The 21,915-nt window shown below is 42.4% G+C and overlaps 1 protein-coding gene across 1 annotated transcript in view; it reads left to right on the top strand.

Moving 5' to 3' along the window:
• Window positions 1-21,915, top strand: part of LOC118931226 (dynein axonemal heavy chain 9-like) — a 349,376-nt gene that overhangs the window by 285,427 nt on the left and 42,034 nt on the right. Inside the window, 4 exon segments of the mRNA XM_057500855.1 lie at window positions 6,087-6,280; window positions 8,444-8,592; window positions 17,526-17,653; window positions 20,223-20,450. Of these exon segments, the coding sequence (XP_057356838.1) occupies window positions 6,087-6,280; window positions 8,444-8,592; window positions 17,526-17,653; window positions 20,223-20,450 (699 nt within the window).

Genomic DNA, 21,915 nt, shown 5'->3' with positions numbered 1-21,915 from the left:
GGCACGAAGCAGGACATGTTTGAACACCAACTCCAGAGAGTCCAGGTGGGCAGCTGTCCAGTCCACACCCGAATGAGGCCCCACAGCAGGCACTGGTGCACAAAATGAGTCCTGTTCAGGATAGCCCATGCTGGGTGCATTTTATACATGTTTCATAGCACAAACAAGTGTGAGTCTTAAAGTAGTATGATTGACTTTCTTTCTCTTTATATTTTTTACTATTTTTTGAGCTAATACAGATTCACATGCCATTATAAGAAACCATAGAAATATCCCTTGCACCCTGTATCCCCCAGTAGTGACATCTTACACTCCTCTAGTACAATATCACATCTAGGAAACTGACCCTGATTCAATTTACTAATTTTATTCTGTCTGATTTCACCAGTTTTTCACATACTTGTGTATGTGTTTAGTTTGTGATTCGTGTAATCACTACCCCAGTTATGATATAGAAAATTCCACCACTACACCACTACAACACTACATGTTGCCCTTTATAACCATGACAACCTCTTCCCTCCCCGAATTCCTAATGTCTGGCAACCACTAATCTGTTCTCCATTTGTATAATTTTGTCATTCCAAGGATGTTATATAAATGGAATCATACAGTATATAACCTTTTGGGACTGGCTTGTTTACAGAGCATAATTCTCTTGACATCCATCCAAGTTGATTTAATCTATAACAAAAGGCCAGACCTTAATATTTATATGTGTGCTGTCCTCTTCAAAGGAGCCATTTCAGGAAATTTGAGGCTAATTCTACTCATGCCACCATTGCCCAAAATACTTTCTAACTTCTTTTCCAGAGTCTGAAGCTATCCTTTTAATCATCTTTAGGGCTGTGTCTAAATCAGGAGTCATCAACCTTTTTCTGTACAGAGCCACATAGTAAATATTTAGGCTTTGAAGGCCAGACTGGGTCACAACTACTCAGTTCTTCCAGTCACACACAATATGGAAACAAATGGAAACTAATAAAACTTTATTTACAAACACAGGTGGTGGGCCAGATTAGGCCTGCAAGCTGTATTTTGCTGATCCCTGGCTTAAATAATAAAGGCATGATTTGACTTTTATTAACTTCATTTGTTGTTCTGGACAGAATCTGGCAAAAAAGAAGGGAAATACTATATTGAGAAAGAAACAAGTGAGAGCTCTATTCACAGCAGCAACCAAAATTATAATGTGCCAAAATGCCTGAGATTAGTTATAATAAATGCAGAGCAAAAACCACCAACTTTCCTAGGCTATGTAAGATCAGATATGAATGAACAGGCATACTCCATATACTGTCAAAAGAAATAGAATGCACATTATGTATGTAATTTAAATTCTTTCTAGCAGCCATATTAAAAACATAAACCGAAATAAATGAATTTTAATAATATATTTTATTTAACCCAATACAATCAAAATATTGCCATTTTAACATGTGATTAGTATAAAATTATTAATGAGGTATTTAAAATTTTTGTACTAAGTCTTTGATTTCTGGTGTGTACTTTTTACATACAGCTCATTTCAATTCAGATGATAAATTCTAATTGAGAAACATTTGACTTGATATGTACTTAGATTTCATAAAATTTAAAGTTAAAACAGTTGATTCAGATCCCCAAGCTGTTCCAAACATACTTAAAAGTTTGCCAAATACTAAAGCAATTCCCAGTTGCTAAACTTAAAATTTTAAATTATTAAAATTAAATATAATTAAAAATGCTGTTCCTCAGTCACACTAGCCACATTTTATTTGCTCAGTACTCACATCTGACCATGGCTTTTTTGTGGGACAGAATGCCTCCAGAGCTTGAGAATACTGACTCATAGTCTGATGCCTTTAGGGAGAATAAATTTTGGAAAGCAGTTCTGAATGAGCCCATTTTCAATGATGGGCTAGTTAACACAGGGTCTGGAGTCAGACATTCCTGGGTTTGAGTTCAAGTTTGAGGATGTGTGGTCTCTGCCATGTTACCTGACTCCTCTGAACCTTTGCTCCCCTCTCTGTCAAATGGCCATCATAATACCTTGGTCACAGGGTTATGTCAAACACACAGTAACTGCTGAGTGAATGGAAACTGATTATAGTTTTGGTTACAGCTGTTGTGTTTGTTTCCAAGAGCTGGGCAGCATAAAACAATAGAAACTTATTCTCTTATAATTCTGGAGTCTGGAAGTCTGAAATCAAGGTATCAGTGGGTCATGTTCACTCTAACACTTTTAGGGGGAGATCCTTCATTGCCTTCCAGCTCTGGTGACCCCAGGTATTCCATGGTTTGCACACAGCTCCAGTTTCCGCCTCCGTCTCCACGGTCTCCACATGACCGTCTTCCCTCTGTGTCTTTGCGTTTGTTCTTACAACACCAGTTGTATTGGATTCGAGCCCATCCTAGTGACCTCATCTTACCTTGATTACATCTGCAAAGACCCAATTTCCAAATATAAGGTCATATTCACAAGTCCGGGAAGTTAGCTCTTCAACATATAATTTGGGGACACACAATTCGCCTAATAATGGTTGTGATTATTAATTACCTAGCTAAAATGTGTATACAGGCTGTGGTTGATGTGGGTAGTGCCTGATAGAATTTGCCCAGAAAAGGAAAACTTTAAGGAATTGTGAGTTGTCCAGTTGGGCCAACTCTTGCTGCTTTTCCCTGTATTATCTCACAAAGCCCTCTGCGGCGAAAGTCATAAGGAATAAATGATTGAAAAGCACTCTTTATGGCTTTCATTTTACGTTCTCAACTCAAAAGCTGCAGGGCAATTTAGTTCCTGTGCTGTTTTCACAGAAGGATTGTTTGCTCTGCTTTGCCTTTTTGTTTTGTTTTGAGGGCTAAGCTTATCTGGCTGCTCAAAGGCTTTTGCAAATGAGTGAGGCTTAAGCTCTTTCTCTGAGTTTTGTTACGTGGAACAGCAAGGTCCAGAGCCATCAAACTCCAGCACAGTACAGGACGTGAGCAGGTAAAACACAGTACAATGTGTAGTGCACATCGCTGAAGCCTTTGATGAATGTTCTTTTTAAGTGCTCAGTTGGATTTTAGCCTAAAGAAACAAAATAATAATTGAATGGCACATGATAAGAAAAAATTTTAAAACATTCTATCTGATGAGGAAGGTTGATTGCCTTGTTTCTCCAGAAGAATAATAAGCAGGTAATGAATGAAGTCTTTGTGATAAAATTTTGCTTTTATTATTATTCTTTGTAAGGATTTTTTAAGTCTCATCAAATGCTGAACTTTAAGGTATGTTCTGTTCTTCATTATAGTCTCATCTGTGAACATGCTCATTTATGGGCATGTTCTGTTCTTCACTATAGTCTCATCTGTGATGCATGCCTTTGTTAACCTTTAAAAAGGCCCCTCACTACCACTCTGGATGCCAATTTAGCACAGTTGTATTTTGCTACACAGTCCAATGTAATTAGGTTAATTAGTCATTTCCATTTAGCTTATTAGAAGGCTAGAAGTCCCTTTCCCTCATTTGGAAGATTAAATGTTGCAACTGTGTTCATTCCAGAGCTTGAAGAAAGTGTGTTTCAGACCAAGCCATGGCAACTGGGAGTCCTGATCACAGTGTAATTTGCCCGGTTTTGTGGTGACACCAGAGGGGGTAATGGGATTGGAGAAGGGTTAATGATGATACAAGCTGGGAAGAGGAGTGAAGTGACTGCCTGAAAGGAGATGAAAGTCAGTTCCTCAGCCCAGAGAGAAATAATTACAGTAGCTGCAGCTTTTCTCAGCCTGTCAAGAGCCCTCCTGCCGGCTACCCAGATGTCAAACTTTATTAATTGAGCACTTTCTAAGTGCCAGACAGCTTGCTAGGCCTAAGGCATACAAAGATGCCTAAGAAAGGTCTTGCCCACAGGGAACTCACTATCTTGTGGGAGTAACAGGCAAATGAACCAGCCATTGCAATTCAGTAACTGCAGGAGCCCTGAGAAAGCATAGGGGAGAGCTTTATAGTCTTCAAAGCACTTGTATCTACATTAGAGAAGGAGCTGAAGACAGTGATTACTTGCCTTCATTTTCCAAATGAGAAAATCAAAGCTCACAAAGGTTTAAAACCAGGTTCCAAATCATAAGAGGTGGAAATGGTATCAGAACTCTCATCTCCTGGCATCTCCACCACCATCGACTCACCACTCCATGCCACTTCTAAGCACAAATGAAGGTGCATTCCCTGCTCTAAGTGGTCAGGGTGACGCTAGGAAGCCACAGAAACTGTTTGAAGGGGCATGTAAAGGCAGGATGTGTTCATTCGCATGGGAAAAGAGCCTCAACAGGCCCAGGTCAAGTGTATATGTCCTTCTCCAGATCTACCTTCCCCTTGTCACCCAAAAAAACTCCTCTACTACTTGCAGTCACACTGGTTTTTATCATGCCCCACAATTTCCCCTCTCCAGACTCGGGCTCTTGTTGATCTTTCTGCATAAAATGCCCTTCCTTCTCTCTACCTCTATCTCAGTCCAACAGAATTCAGCATACCTATTACGGCCTCCCTCATCTCTTCTTTCTCCTTGACTTAGGACTGTGAGCTCCTGAAGGTGTGTGTCTTTTTTGGTGGTGTTGTTCACCTTTGTATTCTCAAGAACATGTAATGGGCATTCAACAAATGTCAAGTGAGTGAATGAATGAATTCAAGTAGCAAGAATGCATTAAGCTCCTTAAAATGTATGGTACTGCAGTAGGTGCTTTGGACAGTTTAGTTTTTAATCTCATTAGAGAGACTAAGCATACAAGCCAAACTGGGAAATAATGGAAAGACTGCAGGTAACTAAGTGTCTGAGTTAGTGATGCTTACGTGGGCACTCTGAAGAAAGAGGATAGGCACCCACCCCAAAATTCTGTTCTGATGTCAAGGCCACACACATACCAAAGGGTATGAAATTTTTATTACTTAGATGATGAAGCTTTCTGGGGAAAGCAGGGGAGCTCTTGAGAGGTCTGAAAATGGCTTGGGAGAAAGCCAGGAAAGGAAACTGCCTTGGGTTTTTTGTGTTAGTTTGCAGGTTTATGTTAGATGAGGGTTCCTGTGTGCATGGGCAGGAGCTTACATGGTACAACTTGCTTCTAGCACCAAAGGAGGGAGTGACCAGGCTTACTTATTAGCTTGTCCAGATAAGGAGCAGAAGAGAAAGAGGGATGGATAAGGCTTAAAAGCTATTAGCAGTCCAACATTTAAAAATTGAGTCAGATTCTTTATTAAAGACATGAACTCATGAGTGGTTCTAAGTGGTTCACTTAAGGGGAGAAGGCTATGTGTCCTAGGTGAGAGAGGATGTATCTGAGGGAGACTGCTGATTTTGAACTGGACCTTAACAATGTGTAGAGTCTTAACAAATAATAATCATGACCAGCACAAGAAAAGGCAATAGAGTTTTGGTGAAGAAGAGAACAGCACCTCTCACATGGTAAAAATAGTGTCAACAAAGAATTGAGATGGAAATGAGTCTGGCACATTTCCAGGTTGGGCACAGGTATAACTTGAACAAAGGAGGGAAGTAAGATACCTGCTTAATTGGATGGGTTGGAGGGAAGCACTAAATGAAGAGGTTTGATTACCAAGTTATGCATTTAGACTTAATCCTTATGGAAGCTAGCAACTCATGGAAATTTTTAGAGTTGACATTAACACAAAGTCAGCAATTCTAGAGATGTTTTGAGAGAGGAATTGACAGGAGTTGCTGGCAGAGTGAGTATGGAGATGAAAGGGAGGAATCAGACTTAAAGTGTTTGGGCTTCATGACCAGAAAAGGCATGGTATTACTTCACACTCTTCTCTCCATGTAGTGCCCTGCAGAAAAGTGCTGCTCAGTCTCTGCTATGTCAGAGACTGAGAACCCAAACACTTTATTTGCTAACCCTTGCGCGTTGTTGGAGCAGTCTGCCGAAGGTCAGCTGATCAAAATCCTTCCGCTTCCTTGAGTTTACCTGGGGGGGAATCCAAGGCTCCAGACAAGAGAATAAATGAGCCAGAATTATGTCTATAATACCATCTTGTCCCTGACCCCCAACAAAATGCCTATTATAGCTTTCTGGAAAAACTGCATGTCAAAGAAAGATTCTCTGGAATTTCCCAGGCACTTTCATCAATGGAAGAATTCTGTAATCTGGATCGGGACATTGAGGGGTCTGCCAAGAGCTGGAAAAAGTTTGTGGAATCAGAATGTCCTGAGAAGGAGAAGTTCCCACAGGAGTGGAAGAACAAGACAGCCCTGCAGCACCTCTGCATGATGAGGGCCATGCGGCCGGACCGGATGACCTACGCCATGCGGTAGGGAGTAGAGGCCAGTGGAAAGGCCCAGGGTAGGCATGGGGCAATCTTAACATGGCCCAGCTAGCAGGACTGAGCACAAAGGTCATGTGCTTGTAGTAATGGGAGCCTTAGTATAAACATCCACAACCCCATGAGGCCTGTTGCTCTGTTTACCATGTGTTTTCTTAATATCTAAGTGAACATTTTCAAAAAAGGTGCTCATTGACATCAGCATTAAGAGGGATGCTGGTCTCCTCAAATGTGGTAGGAGATAATGGAATCCAGAGAACAGAGGGAAAGATCCTCCTTAGCAAAAAGAACAGCTCCTTCATCACAAAAAAAAAACAACAGGAGAGAAAGATAGGTATGGCTGTAGGTAAGGTGGCAGAGAATGGCAGAAAATTGAGGATTTTGTCTGATGACTTCTATTTTCTCTGAGAGGTAGGGAGGAAGATCATCAGTTGAGTTTGTGTGAAAGGGAACGTGGCAGAATTGGATATTTGAAGAGAGTGCAGAAGGCTTGAAACAGGATCTGTGAAAAATCAGAGGAAAGACTGTGTAGGAAACCCAAAGAATTTCAAGCAGCATTGAGGGCCCACCTACTTACTATCCCACATTTGTATTTGTGTCCTGCATTTGTACCAACCTTCACCATTGGATTATTTTCTACAGCAGCGTCCAACAGCCTAGATGTAGATTCAGAGTTAAGTCGATCTGAAGCACAGGTCATTTCAAGTTGGTATGTCAAAAAAGAGTTAGGCAGGGGATGTGAGAACATTGTCATAGGTCGTGCAACATATAGAGATGGAAAGCAGGTAAGTAGTTGCCTGGGACTAGAGGGTAGGAATAGGAATTATCTAAATAGTCATGAGTGATCTTGGTGGTATGATGAAGATGCTTTAAAACTGGAAGTTTTACAAAGTTGTACAATTCAGTAAATTTATTTAAAATTATTGCATAGTACATTTAAAATGGGTGACTTTTATATTGTGTCAGGTATACCTTAATAAAGTTAAAAAAGAGAGAAGCTATAGGCCACAGAGTCTACACTGGATAGGAAAGAAATGAAGAGAGTAAGGGGATAATAGCAAAAACACCAAGAAACAAAAACAGGGAGGACAAAACGCTAAAAATCCTTCATCTGTAGTGTGACACCAACACAGGCACAAAATAGGTGAAGTAAGGGTGAATTGCTAAATTGCTAATAGAATGTTTTGGCCAGAGTGGGATGTTTCCATGTAAGATCTCAGACATAGAAAAAGTTACCAAGTAATGAGAATGATGAGGCTGTGGCCATGGTATTAGGTGACTGAAGTGGGGAAGAAATGAAGATCATTAAGAATCTGGAGGATTTTCCACATAGATGTTGATGTCACTCATGCTGGGGGAGAAAAAGTCCACGAGCCAAGCAGCCCCATGTCCAATGAGTGAGTAGAGTTACCAAAGGAATGACAGGTGACACTGATGTGCTGGGGTAGTGGGGATGCGGCGGGGAAGCTGATTTTCAACAGAGCCACGAGAGTGAAGTGATGGTTTAGAAACAGCAGTCATCAGTGGGCAGGACCATGACCCCACCTTCCAGTCCTGAGATAGGTCAGATGTAGGAGAATGAGCCTAACTGCGAAGGCTACAGGGAAGGTCATATCATTGGGGAAGAGTTAAGGCCGGGAGTTGGGCGGGATGGTAAGTGGGTGTAGCTGCAAGGCTTTGCTTGTTTGGAAGGACCATTGGTAAGTGGAATAAGATGAAAGGAAACACAGAGAATGATAGAACATGTGGGAAAAGAACTTGAGGGCCTCTAATCTTAAGTAGGTAGAGAGGATCTCAGGGATACGAAGTAGGCAGGATTTAGCTGCTGTAAACTTCCAGAAGGCATTGGTCCTAGCAGTCTTCTCACGGACAGTAGTGATGTGGCTGGACACCCAGGCTTCACAGGGAAGTCAGCGCTGGCTTGGATGGATGGGGATTCAGGAGTCCTGATCTAGGTAAGCAGGCTGGCAACCAGCACATACGTTGTAAATGTTGACTGAATAGATAAGTAGCCAACTTGGAGTCAGTCCTAGCTCTGTAAGTACCAAGCCCATGACCTTGAGAACATCCTTCAATTTTCATAGGTCCTCCATTTCTCAAATGTTATTATTTTGTGACTGGTATACATATATGCACTTCTTTTTCTGGCAGAGACTTCGTTGAGGAGAAGTTAGGAAGCAAATACGTGGTGGGAAGAGCCCTTGACTTTGCAGCCTCATTTGAGGAATCAGGACCAGCCACTCCCATGTTTTTTATCCTGTCTCCAGGGGTAGACCCACTGAAAGATGTGGAAAATCGAGGTGAGGAAACCTCATTGTGGAGCTGAGGCTGCACCAGCCCCATGAATTTTCACTCTTTGCATCTGTCAGTGTCTCTCTTCTTGACTCAATGCTCATTATGCAATATTCCATATTTGCTAAACATACAGAAGTCAGAATCATTGCTGAACCAACAACAGAGGATCCTCACCAGAGAAAGGACTTCTCTGGGCTGCATAAGGTAGAAGCCACAGTAACAGGCTCATGTGACCTTGTCCTGCCTGCCCCCCAGCCACCCACCCCTTCCCCTTACTTTAGCTGGAGCAATCTTTCTGAAATACAAGTATGAGCTTTTCACAGCTTCCTATTGCCCTCAGAATAAAGCCCGAACTCCTTAATATGGCTGGCAGAGACCTGCATCCTCCAGGCCCCTCTATTTCTCCAGTCTGCCTTCCATTTTTAGTTTCCTGTTGCTGCTCTAAAGAATTGCCACAAAGATAGAGGCTTATAATAACACCAATTTGCTATGTTACAGTTCTGGAGGTCAGAAATCATAAATGGGTCTTACTGCTTCCCTCTTTTCCTTATAAGGATTCCTGATTACACTGGGCCCACTCCAACAATCCAGGATCATTTTAAAGTAAATTCCTTAAGATTTTCTAGATACAAGATTATATAATCTATGAATAGAGATAGTTTTACTTCTGTTCCAATCTGGATGCATGTTTATTTTTTTTTCTTGTCCAATTGCCCTGGCTAAAATTTCTAGTACAACATTAAATAGAAATTACAAGTTTGGATGTCCTTGTCTTGTTCCTGAGCTTAGGAGAAAATTATTCAGTCTTTATCATTATGTGTGATGTTAGCTGTGGGTTTTTTGTAGATGTCTTTTATCAGATTTATCAGATTGAGAAAGTTGCCTTCTGTTCCTCGATTGTTGAATTTTTTTCCTTTTATCATGAAAAAATGTTGGATTTTGTCAACTATCATTGAGATGGTAATATCATTTTGTCTTTTTTTCTATTAACATGGTATATTACATTAATTGATTTTTTGACATTAAATCAGCCTTACATTCCCACTGGGACCTGGTATATAATCCTTTTTATATACTGTTAGATTTGATTTTCTAATATTTTTTGAGGACTTTTACACCTATATGCATAAGAGATATTGTCCTATTGGTTTTTTTTCCTTGTGATGTCTTTGTCCAGTTTCAATATCAGGATAAGACTTATAATGTACCCATCAGAATGAGTTAAGAAGCGTTGCTTCCTCTCCTATTTTTTTTGAAAGATTTTTGTGGAAGATTGATATTAATTATTCATGATTGGTAGAAGTCAGTGGTGAATCCAACTGGGCCTGAGCTTTCCTCATGGGGAGTTTTTTAATTACTAGTTTAATAGCTTCTCTTACTATAAGTCTATTCATATTTTCTACTTCTCCTTGAGTCAGTTTTGGTAATTTGTTTCTTTTCTAGGAATTTGTCCATCTGAATGATTGAATTTGTTGGCAAATACCTCCCAAACTTCGATGTTTATTTCCTCAATTGGCTATATTAATTTAAATACTGTTAGTAAAACTTTTTATTCCCTAAATTTTACATAATTTCTCTTAACTTCCCTCTAGGTAAACTGAGACTTCCATTTTCCAACTTGTACTAGCTACAGTTTTAATTTTACACAGTCAAGGATGAATATATATTCCTTCTTAATTTATTCCATCATTAATTTATTCATGCCTAGTATATGGTTAATTATAATATCTGAAAGCCATTAAATAGCATTTATATTATAATTAATAAGTACATGTGATTTGCTGCAGAAGAAAGTAAATGTACTAGGATTGCATTTCCTTCTTTATGAGTCCAATGTCATAATCCATAATCTCTTGGGGTCTCTCAACAAAGAATGTTCTCAGCATTAGAGACTCAAAGTCATGTGAAATTTTAGTTTGCTTTATATTTAGATGATGATTTTATTAGATTGCTTTTCATTTTTCCTGAAGTTTCTAAATGCTTTTCCCTTGTTCTTAAGAAAAGAAACAAATGCCCCCTCTACCATTACCACTATCATCTCACACTTATTATTGTATGTATAGAAAACTATCCACTTTATTCTTCTTGAAAATGCTTTACCTAGAGCCCACTTATATCCGGTATTAAAACAGATGAATTGCATTTAGCCTCCTAAGAAATTATCACCCTGGGGCTTCTTTTCATTATATTCTAGTTTTGTTCTACTGTCTTTGTCTTTTATTTTCAGTTTTCACCCTACTTTTCCTAGCATAAGCCATCCAAAAAGAACCATGGGAAGGAAAACTGCTGAATCCTTGGGTGCGTAAAAAGGCTTCAATTTTGCCCATATACCTGTTTGATAGTTTTGTTAGGTCCAAAAAATTTTACTCAAAATGTGGCCACAATGCTCAATATCTCCTGGAAATCAGTTTTGTTCATGTGAGGTCATATGCCAGTAGGATGCTCAGTCACACCTGAGCCATCCTGACCTAAGGCATTTCACAAGCAGTTCCTTTTATCTGAAATACCTCTCCCCAGCTCTTCAACAGTTCAATGTCTATTCATCCTGCAGGTCAGCCTCTCCTGATCTTCTCCCTGCAAAATTTGGTTCCCCATTATACATGTATTTGCTTCAGAGCATTTAATATAATTCTAATTAAATTCTTTTATAATTTTAATGTATGTTTTCCTACCTGCTTGTCACTAAAATCTTGATGTCATCTTGCTCATCATTTTTAACTAGTGCCTAAAAGTGTAACTAGCACAGAGAATGTGCTCAATAAATACTTGTTGAATGAATTAACGAACAAATGAATGAATGAACATCATAAGAACTGTTGTCATAGCTGTTATTCCTGACTTCTACTTCCGTAGAGTTTTGTATTTCTTCTGTCCTCTGGAGGTTTTATTCCTTTCATATTGACCAATCTGGTGTCCTCATTCTTATTTAACATTTTCCTTTATGGAAGCTTTTATATGCCCTATTTATGAACAATTCCCTATTGTTCTTTGTCACTTGACCTCCAACTATTCCATCATGTAGTTTGAAGCTTCCTGTCATTTCCAACAAGCTGACCCTTCCTGGATCCATATTGGTTATCTGCCTCTGAATACATTATCTCAGCCCTGTCCTTGCCTTAATGTTAGTGCATATTTGCTTACCAGAGGCAATACTGGTGTTCATCAGCGAGAGATTGCCCAGGCACCTGTGCCTCTTTCTCTCTCTCTTCCTCCATCCTTGCCTTCTCAATGGTTGGTTTATTTTCTAATTCACCCATTTAAAACATATGCTTGGGTGACATCCATGTTTTCTGCATCTTGTTTCTCATCAGTTTACCTGATGGGTTCTTATTCTCAAGTTTGGAATCTACATGAATGACACAAATGCATTCCTCTTTCTCTCTAGCCCCAGCTCAAGTAGACTTATGGCCTCTACACTCAGGCAGAGCCTGTGTATCAGACAGTTCCCTGCTTTACTCCGTTTACACTCTTACAAACCTTAGTATCCTTTCTCATCTTTGCATATGTGATTTATGTCCTTAACTCCTTCTCTTCTCTATCCTTTTGTTCCCTCATCCTCATTCCATCCCCCCACCCACTAGGCACAAACCTACAGATGAAAAAATTCGGAATATGATTTTGGGAGTTCTCTAAGCCCCTGAAGCTCATCCACTGACCTGCAATTGGAAACCTGTACTTTTCTGGCACTTTGTGCCTCTTGGTCTCCTCCAGGGTTTTCCTTCCTCAACAATTTTGAAAGAGAAGAGGAAGAGGAGAAGGAGAAAATTCCATCCACCCTTCTTGGCCTCTGTGTTAACATGAAACCTACCCCATCTATTCCCACTGTTTCCCCACTTTTCCCTCTCGGATTAACCCTTTAGCAGCACTTTCTCTGTCTTTTCTCATCACCTTCTTTCTGAATCAGCCACACTTGCATATCGGCACATTGGTGGTTGCTCTTGCTTCATCTAACAGCACTCACTCATCGCTTCCAATGCCCATCGTACCTTCCTCCTAGGGTTACTGTAAGGATAAATGCAAAACCTCAGGTGGGGATGTAAGACCTCCCGGCCTTATTCCCGTCTGCGCTTCCCCCCCGGCAAGAAAACGAGGGCCACGGTAGATCGATGCAACAAGCAAGAGGTTTATTATTCCAGCTAGCTGGGGTCCAAGTGTCTGCCCGACACAGCAGGTTTCAACAAGGACCCAGACCACTCAAAGCCAAGGGTTTATATAGCATTTTCAAAGCACTTAACTCATAGTAATTTTCCACAGCTACGCATTATTTTTGCAAGTCACACATCCTGGGGGTTAAGCAAGAGCAAGATAAGACCACTCCTCAATTGTTAGGGCAGTACCGCATGATAAGCTGACCAGTGTCGCAACCGCCCACAGCTTGGTATGCACGATTAGTTGACCAAGGGTCACAGCCGCCCACAACCCGGTATTCATGATTAACTTGTTTTTCAAGCCTTACCCAGTTTCGGTTCTTCTTTCTAAGTCACATACTCAGAAAATGGCTTCTCGGCCCTTAAGATGGCTACTCTTATGTTAACCTATTCCCATTCTTACAGGGAAAGGCTTTTAAATGTTAAAAGCACAGTGGTATCGTACGGCATGATAATGAAGATGGAAATTTGTTCTCTAGACAGACAGCTCGGTCTGCCCTTCTTTTCCATCCTGCTGCCATACCCTTTGCTAGCACAGCTCTGTCTTGAGCCCTCCACAAAGAGGGCCCCCCCCTTTCCACCCTAACACAGCACCTTCTCTGGTCTTGCTTTAACCTGACTCCAGCACAGTCTTGCTTGGTCTCCATCCTCCTTTGTTCAGCTACCAGGCTTTGCCAAAACAATCCTGTTATCTCCATTTTGTGATCAGAAAAAGCTCTATCTACCGTCTTTGCTGTCCACTGCCTCTTTTTTCTCTTTCCAACATGCGGGTCAAAACTGTTAGCTCACTTTGACTTTTATAAGCCTACTACCAGGTGTGTCTAGAGAAAGAGTTTTCAATTTTGTCTTTGCAGCCAGATTATCAACACTTTGCTTAGAGTCTCTTTTTCATTGCTCCTGGCCTCTTTCTCTTGTCTTTAACAGTCAGTTGAAAGTTGATCAGGTTGGAGCATGTGCGGTGTTTAGAAAGCAGATTTGAGATTGGCAGAGCATCATGTTCTGTGTTGAGAGAGACTCATTTGGTCATGTGCTAAGGAGCAGGAGAGCAAACAGAGAGGTAACAACTGAGGATACAAGAAGAGACGGTATTCAGAAGACAGATGAGTGGCAGGCAGGGAGGACACCTCTTCCATCAGGGAGGCACAGAGATGGAGACGTAATAGGGGTGTGCAGAGATGCACACAATATGGCAGTGAGTTGAAGGAATGTCTGCCTGATGGCATGTGTTTTCTCAGGGAGTAGAAAGTGAAGCAAACTGCTGACAGTGAAAAGGGTGAGATCCCTTAGGAATTTTAAAGAAAGGGGATTTCTGGGTACATGAAAAGATTACCAAGCAGCACTGGGGTTGAAAATCATGAATTTTTGGTGGTTCCAATTCACCAAATGTATTCCTTTTCTCTTTTATTAATACTAGATTCACTCAGGATTGAGGTTTTATAAACAATTGGGCAACACAGAAGTAGAAGAGGGCAATGGAGTTGAAGATCTTGTGAGATCATCATTCCAATTAAAGATTAAGGATTATTGGGTCCACATTAAATTAGGAGGAAGGTAAATGTGAAGAGTAGAAAAAATAGAGGAACCAGTAGACTGGACATTTCACTGAAGTATAATATTAGGTGAGGAGGGAGTAAGAGAATGAACTATCTGGAAAGTAGGAAGTTATAGTCATAAGTAGACATGAAGAAATAATGTTTTAGACATGGGACGGTTCTCAGTGAATAAAGGCTTGGGTGCAGCCATTGGGAGTGGGAAACAGAAATGGAATGGAGTTAAATTCTTTGAAGATGAGAAAGCTTGAGGCTGGATGTTGGCTGAGTCATCCATAGTGACATTAACATTTACCGAGATAATGATGAAATAGGAAGTATGGAAGATTTTCCAGCAAGTTCCAAATCCCCTAATAAACATGAATCTCACTGGGAGGTGAGAAGGCATGGAACATGTTTGGAGATAATGTAAGCAGATGATATGTGCTTTAAAAGAGAAAGGGTTTTTATATGAGGAACAAGAGGAAATAGCCTACAAGGAACAAGAGTAGACTAGAAACAGGTCTGCCTTCCACCCAGCCCCACCAGCACGTGGACCCAGGGAGAGGGCCACGGAAGCTGCACTGTCCTCAAAGTGATGATGGGGTTCTTGTTTGCGGAGCCGAAGAATGAGCTTCACAAACAATCAAGGTAGGAGAGCAAGGTACAGGCTTTTATTTAGAGATAAAGTGAGAGAACAGAGCTCCAGGCTCACGCCAGGAGGGGACAAGAGAGTCCGTAGTGGTGCGTTGCCTAGGGGGTTTTATAGACAGTTGAGGATTTTTCGAGAACATGAAAAAAACTTAGGGGTGTGGACTTGTTAAGTGGTCTCTGAATATTTAGAATTAACTTAACACAAGCAACTTCCTCTGATGATTTCTCCCTGAGATACCAGCATCTTGGTCTGGGGGCACAGGAAACAAGGCCACCTGCTCATCCCCCCAAGGTGGGCTGAGGTATTGTTTGCTAAAGAGTAAGTTAAGAATTTCTGATGTCTTAACTTCTTGGGTATTAAAATGCAATCTTATCTTTAAGGTGGAATCCTTTCTGCCTTTTACTGTGTTGTTTATGCCTGGGCTTACTTGCTAAATTAGTTGCCCAGTTTGCAAAATCACTTCATCAGATCTGAAGGAGGAAAGACAGCACATAGGCCTGGGCCTTTTGGTTTGCTAAAGAGAACCTTACACATGATTATAAATGGTTAGCATAATAAAACATGTGCTACTCTTCTTTGTCTGGGGAACATTAACTGATTTCACTGAAGAATGATTCAAGAGCTCAATGTTTAACATAGAGTTTTAGCTGGGGGGTTTCCTTGCATGCAGTTACATTGCTCTGACTGCAGATATCCCACCCTGCCCCCTCCGGAGGCCCTCACCCTACTCTGACTACACCCACTCAAAAGTACTGAAGGTGAAGGGTACACAAGGTGAAGATGTCAAGGTTTACAACGGGGCACCATTGTGGGTAACACCACCATAGGGAAAGTTGAAAAGAAGATCAGAAACAAAAAGATGAGTTAAAGGCCGTGGGAGTGGGAGGGGGGTGGAACCCATACCGCAAAGTAATGTGAAGGTAGAAACCCAAGTGAGTGTAGTTGGCTAGATGACCCAGCAAGGCATCTTGAGGGCCTCAACTTGCAAAACAGAAGGGCTCTGCAAGATGGCCGCAGCACGTCACAAGGCCCGCGTGCCGCGCCATCATCTCCAGCTGAGTGTCCGGTCAGTTGAGAACCCCACCGGTCTCCCCGTTCTCCACATCTCCGGCATCCATTGCTTTGTCCTCAGGCTCCTCATTATGCCTCAAGCCTAGATTAATGCAAACTGACTCTAGCTGGCCTGCGTGGTGCTAGATTTTGCCTCAACAGTCCTCCCACTCTGCAGTTTTCAAACTAATCTTTATTAAGCCCCATTTATCCCATATCTTGCTAATAAAGAAAAGAAATAGGCTCTTTGGTGAGTAGAAATTTCACCAAGGCTATCTAATAATCCCAGCACCTTTTATCCTGGTATTTTCTCGAATAAATTGTTTATATCCCTTGTTCTAAAGTGCCAACTAGGATTTTTTGGATTTAATAAGGGTATGTCTTGGGGTCAGATTCATCTCAGTTGAATCTGTAATAACTATTCCTCACTACAAAAAGTTATCATGCTGCTTTGTCATATACAGTGGAAGGAGATGCTGTATTTTTCTCAGTACTTAAAAGAAATATCCAAATTAAGAGTTTTCTTTAAATTTTCTTACAAGTATCAAATGGTGTCTTCAATTTTAGTTCCCCTGAAAGTACATTTTTGAAGTACAGATTTTTTTTTCCCCTTTTTAAATTTCTCCTTTTTTCTCTTGTATACTTCATCTCCCTAGAAAAAAATCACTCAATGATCCCTTCCTGGTATTAAACACTTTTATGATCCTTTTATCTGAAACATATTATAGTTTCCCTACACTTCATCCTATAGGGCTGTTCACAGTGTCCAAGCAGAATTAGGCGTCTATATGAAGGTCATTTCTTCCTTTGTGTGAAGTTTTTCTGGGGCTTCCAGAACAATGCATGAGCACTGGCCTCACTCCAATGATACGGCTGTGATATTTGTGTTAGTGTAGCAGTTTCCATACTCCGTTCCTGACACCAGCAACCCTTTATCTAGATACACTTATATGTGTACAGCCAAGCCCCTCCTTTTCTTGCCTCTTGCCTCTCTTTACTCTAATTCATGCAAAACAATGAGCTAAAACATTTCCAGGTGTTGGAAATAAGAGGGGAGTAGGTTAATTCTACATAAAGTCCAGGAAGTCATAACTCCCTGAATCCTGCCCCTACTGGCCACACCTCCCAGTAAAGTTCCAGGGAAAATATATATTCAGAGGACAAAGCAAGTCAGCAGACGCCACACTCCCATGCTTGCTACCCTTTGAGCCTTTTCATTCTGTAGGTAGTGAACCAATGTGTGGTCCTCACATGAAGCTGCACCAAAAATCGACAGCATGTCTACCCATTCTTGTAGATGAAGTGAAGAGCGGCGGATGAAGCAGTTTTGGTCTAGACAAGGGCTTCCTTTTACATGGGAGCAAAGAGCCTGGAGATATAGCCCCCACGCCCACCCCACCATGAAGGAAAGGGGCTGGTATCTGAGGCTCAGGATATGGATTCAGGCATGCCTGTGTTTGGGGAGTGGTGTGGAGATGTGCACTGCCTTATGAACATGCACCAACACAGATCAATAGACACAAGAGATAATCATAACAACCCCATGCTCCTTTCAGGTAGAAAACTCGGATACACCTTCAACAACCGGAACTTCCACAACGTGTCTCTGGGGCAAGGACAGGAGGCAGTGGCTGAGGCTGCCCTGGACCTGGCCGCCAGGAAGGGTCACTGGGTTATTTTGCAGGTATGCTCCCTCTGCCCTGGTGGGGGTCGTGCTTGACCCTAAAACCCTCTGGACCTCACATCACAATCTCTGGGCTCCTTTCCTCACTCATCTACCTTTCCCTCTACACCCCCACCCCTTTGGCTTGCTGGTTTCTCTTTCCATTTGTCCTCCTTCCTGTGTTGTCTTCCTCACCCCACCTCCTGATGACTCCTCTTTGCCCCCACCCCACACAGGCTTCCGCCACTCTTGTTTACATGGAAGCTGATGCCTGTTTTGATACACGCTCAGGACACTGGCGTGCAGTTAAAGACCAAGGAAGCCAATTCTTTTTTCAGCTTTTGATGTTTTCCCGTGCATTTCAGGAAATTGTCCTCTACTGTACCTTTCTATTGTGTTACACATTATATGTCCTTCATTACCTGTGCAACCAGAACATCACACTTCTAACTAGAAGTTAGCCTCTTCACTGACAGTTCATGTTGGTGCATGGAAATCTGGCCATTTCACTGAATGCGTATAGGAAATAAAGGCTACCCCCTCTTCTATCATGGCCTGTCCCTTATTCCTGATCTATGCTGCATGGATACTGTGGCCGTGGTAGAACAAGTGGCTTACTTCTGTTTTCCTCCTTAACACCCTACAAACCTCTATTTGAGTGCCCGTGGCTATGTTGAAATGATTTAGTAAATATATGAGTATGTCCTTGCCTACATGTCCTTAGGGAGAGCTATGTTTCTGAATCACCTTTTAGCACCCAGCACACTACCAGGAACATAGTAAGCACTCAACAAAAGCCTGTTGGGAAAAATAATCATTGAAGAAATCAATGAAACAAAAAATAAATGAAAAAAAGGAAAACAAAGTTACTCCATCCTCTCCTGGCTTTAGTTACCAGAAACTTCCTCTGGCTCCTGACCCGTTACAGCATCACATCTTGCTGCGGGGTTTCCATCCAAATCAGCCTATTATTAATTTGAAGCCTAGCAATGGAGGGATCTGCCATTCCCTGGGACTCTTTTTCCAGCATCAGTGGGGATATCAGGTGAAAAGATAACAACAGCTGGGTTCCTGCTCCCTCCCATGTGATCAGCATGGTGCTGGGCAAGTGTGTCCCCCACAACCATCTCAGGATCATTTGCCAGAGAACCCCCTTCTGGGCCCTGGCACCTTTGGGAACCCAGCCATTCAGACAATGAACAGAGTGTCTTGCCCTCCAGCACATATCGGCAGCGCAGGGCCCCCACATGCACATTGATGTGGTTTCCTGAGAGCTGTCCAAGATCAAATCCAGAAACTGAATTCCTGAGGAAACAGAGCACTCATCTGTGGGTCTCCAGTCCTGCCCAGCTGACCGAGTCCTGGCCCTCCAGGCAGCCCACTAAAATCTCGACTCCAACAGAATGATTATAAATGAATTCTTTAACAAATTTTCATTTCAGTAACCACTACTAACTCAGAGCATTTTATTGTATAGAAACCTTTCAAATACATTCCCTGTAGTTATTTGCAGCAACTCTGTGATATAAGTATGGCAAACATTATTGTTACTTCTCTTTTCATAGAAGAGAAAGCAGCAGTCAGAAACCAGATTGCTCGGCCAAGTAGTGTGCTCTGGGCCAATGTGTGTATTTAAGGCTCTCTGAGTGGCTGTCCTCAAATATCTATCGAGGAGCTTTCATCTGCCATCCTAATGAAACATATTGCAATGAAGGAAAGTGACTATCCTTACTGGCGTGAACGTGCATTCTGCAAAGTAGTGCTGAGAAATAGATGGAGGTTCAGATAGACAGGCAGACAGCAGACAGGAACCAGATGGCGGCTGGAGGAGCACGGCTCTAAGAGCACACAAAGGCGCTCGGGCTTGGAGTAGGGAGTCCTCCCTGAATGCACACAGCAGCATCTGTGTGTTTTGAGAAGATAAGTCTGTCAACAATTAGCAGAATGGTTGGGAGAAAGAGAGAGAGGAGTGGAGAGAGCTAGCTAGCAGAAGCTTAAGTCAGTGCTTTTCAAATTTTAACATGCGTACAAATCACTGGAGGATCTTCTTAAAATGCACTGATTCAGTAAGTCTGGGGGACAAGGAGTCTGCATTTCTAACTAGCTCCCAGGTAATGCCAAAGTGCAGGTCCATGGACCCCACTTTTGAGTATTAAGGGCTCAAATAAGCAGGTATCAGATATGAGAATCTGCACTTGGAATGTAACTGCGTGTTAGACTCAAAATGTGGCCCCCAGACCAGCAGCATCAGCATCACGGGGACCTTGCTGGAAATGCAGATCTCAGGCCCCACCTCAGACCTGCTGAATTATACACACTGGGGCGGGGCCTGATAATCTGTTTTAACAAGCCCTTCAGGAGCCTTGGATACATAGTCAAGTCTGAGAGCATGGTATTAGATTTAGGACAGGGATGCGGTTCAACTGAAGGATACTAGATGGCCCCATTACTGAGAGCCCCAAGACTCATGCTGCCATGTGACTCACTTGACGCTGGGGCCAGGTCCCTCCTCGAGCTGCCTTCCCCAAACCATTCATTGCAAACAACAAAGCAGAGGCCTGCACTGAAGGGGGTCCTTCCTTCCCACCAGAACATCCACCTGGTGGCCAAGTGGCTCAGCACCCTGGAGAAGAAGCTAGAGGAGTACAGCGAGAACAGCCACCCAGAGTTCAGGGTCTTCATCAGCGCGGAGCCTGCGCCCTCCCCTGAGGGTCACATCATCCCCCAGGGCATCCTGGAGAACTCCATTAAAATCACCAATGAGCCTCCCACGGGCATGCATGCCAACCTGCACAAGGCCCTGGACAACTTCACCCAGGTGAGGCCCCAGGTGGGAGGGAAGAGGAGCGCCCGCCTGCAAAGAGCAGATTCAGCCAGGTGGGAGACAAGCGTGCAGCCGGGAGCAGGGATGGAGCTACTGGGCTGTGGAGCAACTGGGCCCCTGCACAGCTGACTCCTCCCAGTGCCTGCTGAGTACAACCAGCTCTCAATTCCCAATATGCCTGGGGGAGCCAGGCTTAGGCCTTTCACTGGAAAAACTCTGGGGGAGCTATCTGTAAGGCTACATGTTAATTAAATATCCCAAGTTGGAGAGGGCAAGTTGCTATAAACCTAATTGACATGCTATGTCAGTCACACGCTTACGACTAAGCATACTACCTTCAAGAAGGAGGTTGATGCTCATGTTCTGGTGATAAGAATTGATATCTGCATGCATCTTGAGTATCATTTTCCTAAATGGGCCTTGCCTAAACTCCTAGATACTCCATACCAGAGGCCAGAACTGCTAAATTTTCTAGATGTTATATTCACATAAGGGAAATACACATTCTTAACTTGAAATCTACAGCCTTCTTTACAGAAGGTGTAGCTGGGTCCAAGAAAAGATTTCTTTCCTGAAAGGCATTGGGCTGCATGACAGTGTGAATGCACATAATACCACTACAGTATACACACTTTAAATAGTGGAGATGGTACATTTTATATGATGCATATTTTATCACAGATTTTTAAAAGTTGAAAAAAAAAGGCAGTGAGCTGTACTGGAAAGCCAGCTGAAGGAAGCCCCCAGGCACAAGGACAAAGAGGCACACCTTCAAATGCTGAGACTGGTGACAGCAGCACAAAGTCAGAATAAAACAACCATTGCTAATCAGCAGGGCCCTCAGGGAAGCAGGAATAAAAGAGTTCAGCTCTGCATTTGTCCCTTAAATGGTTAAAATGGGGCTTGGGAGGAACAGGAGCTGCTGGCTTTTCCTAGTTCCCACTCTTGGGTTTATCTCCTGGCATACCTGACATTGTCTTGACGCTCAGGCAGCTGGGAAGACAGTCCAAGAGCTGCCGGCTTCTCCTGGTTCTTCTATGCCTGCCACAGGTGGCTGTTTGGGCATCTATAGCCATAGTCCGTAGCTCATTCAGAGAAAGGAGATTGACTTATGAGTGTATACATCCTTCTCAAGCATTTTAATTGTTCCATTCTGCTTTTCCACATGCCCTGGAGCAGAGGCCCTGGTGTGACACTCATGCTCCTCACTGTGTGCCTTCTAAGCCCCCTTTTAACCATTTAAGGGACAAATGCAGAACTGAGCTCTCTTTCTTCCCGCTTCCCTGACAGCTGTCAGGGGTTGATTGTTTTCTTCTGACTGAGTGTGCCCCTGTCGGCCAGTTTCAGTGTTTGCGTGCCTTCTTGTCTTTGCACTGAGAGGCACTTTTCAGAAGGATCCAGTTTCTTCAAATGTGTCAAAAGTAACAAAGCAGGCATCCTCCAGCTCTGGGGAACAGCT

This window comes from Manis pentadactyla, chromosome 4 (genome assembly GCF_030020395.1).
Source record: "Manis pentadactyla isolate mManPen7 chromosome 4, mManPen7.hap1, whole genome shotgun sequence".
Taxonomy (NCBI): Eukaryota; Metazoa; Chordata; class Mammalia; order Pholidota; family Manidae; genus Manis; species Manis pentadactyla.
This window is presented reverse-complemented; position numbering and strand designations above follow the sequence as displayed.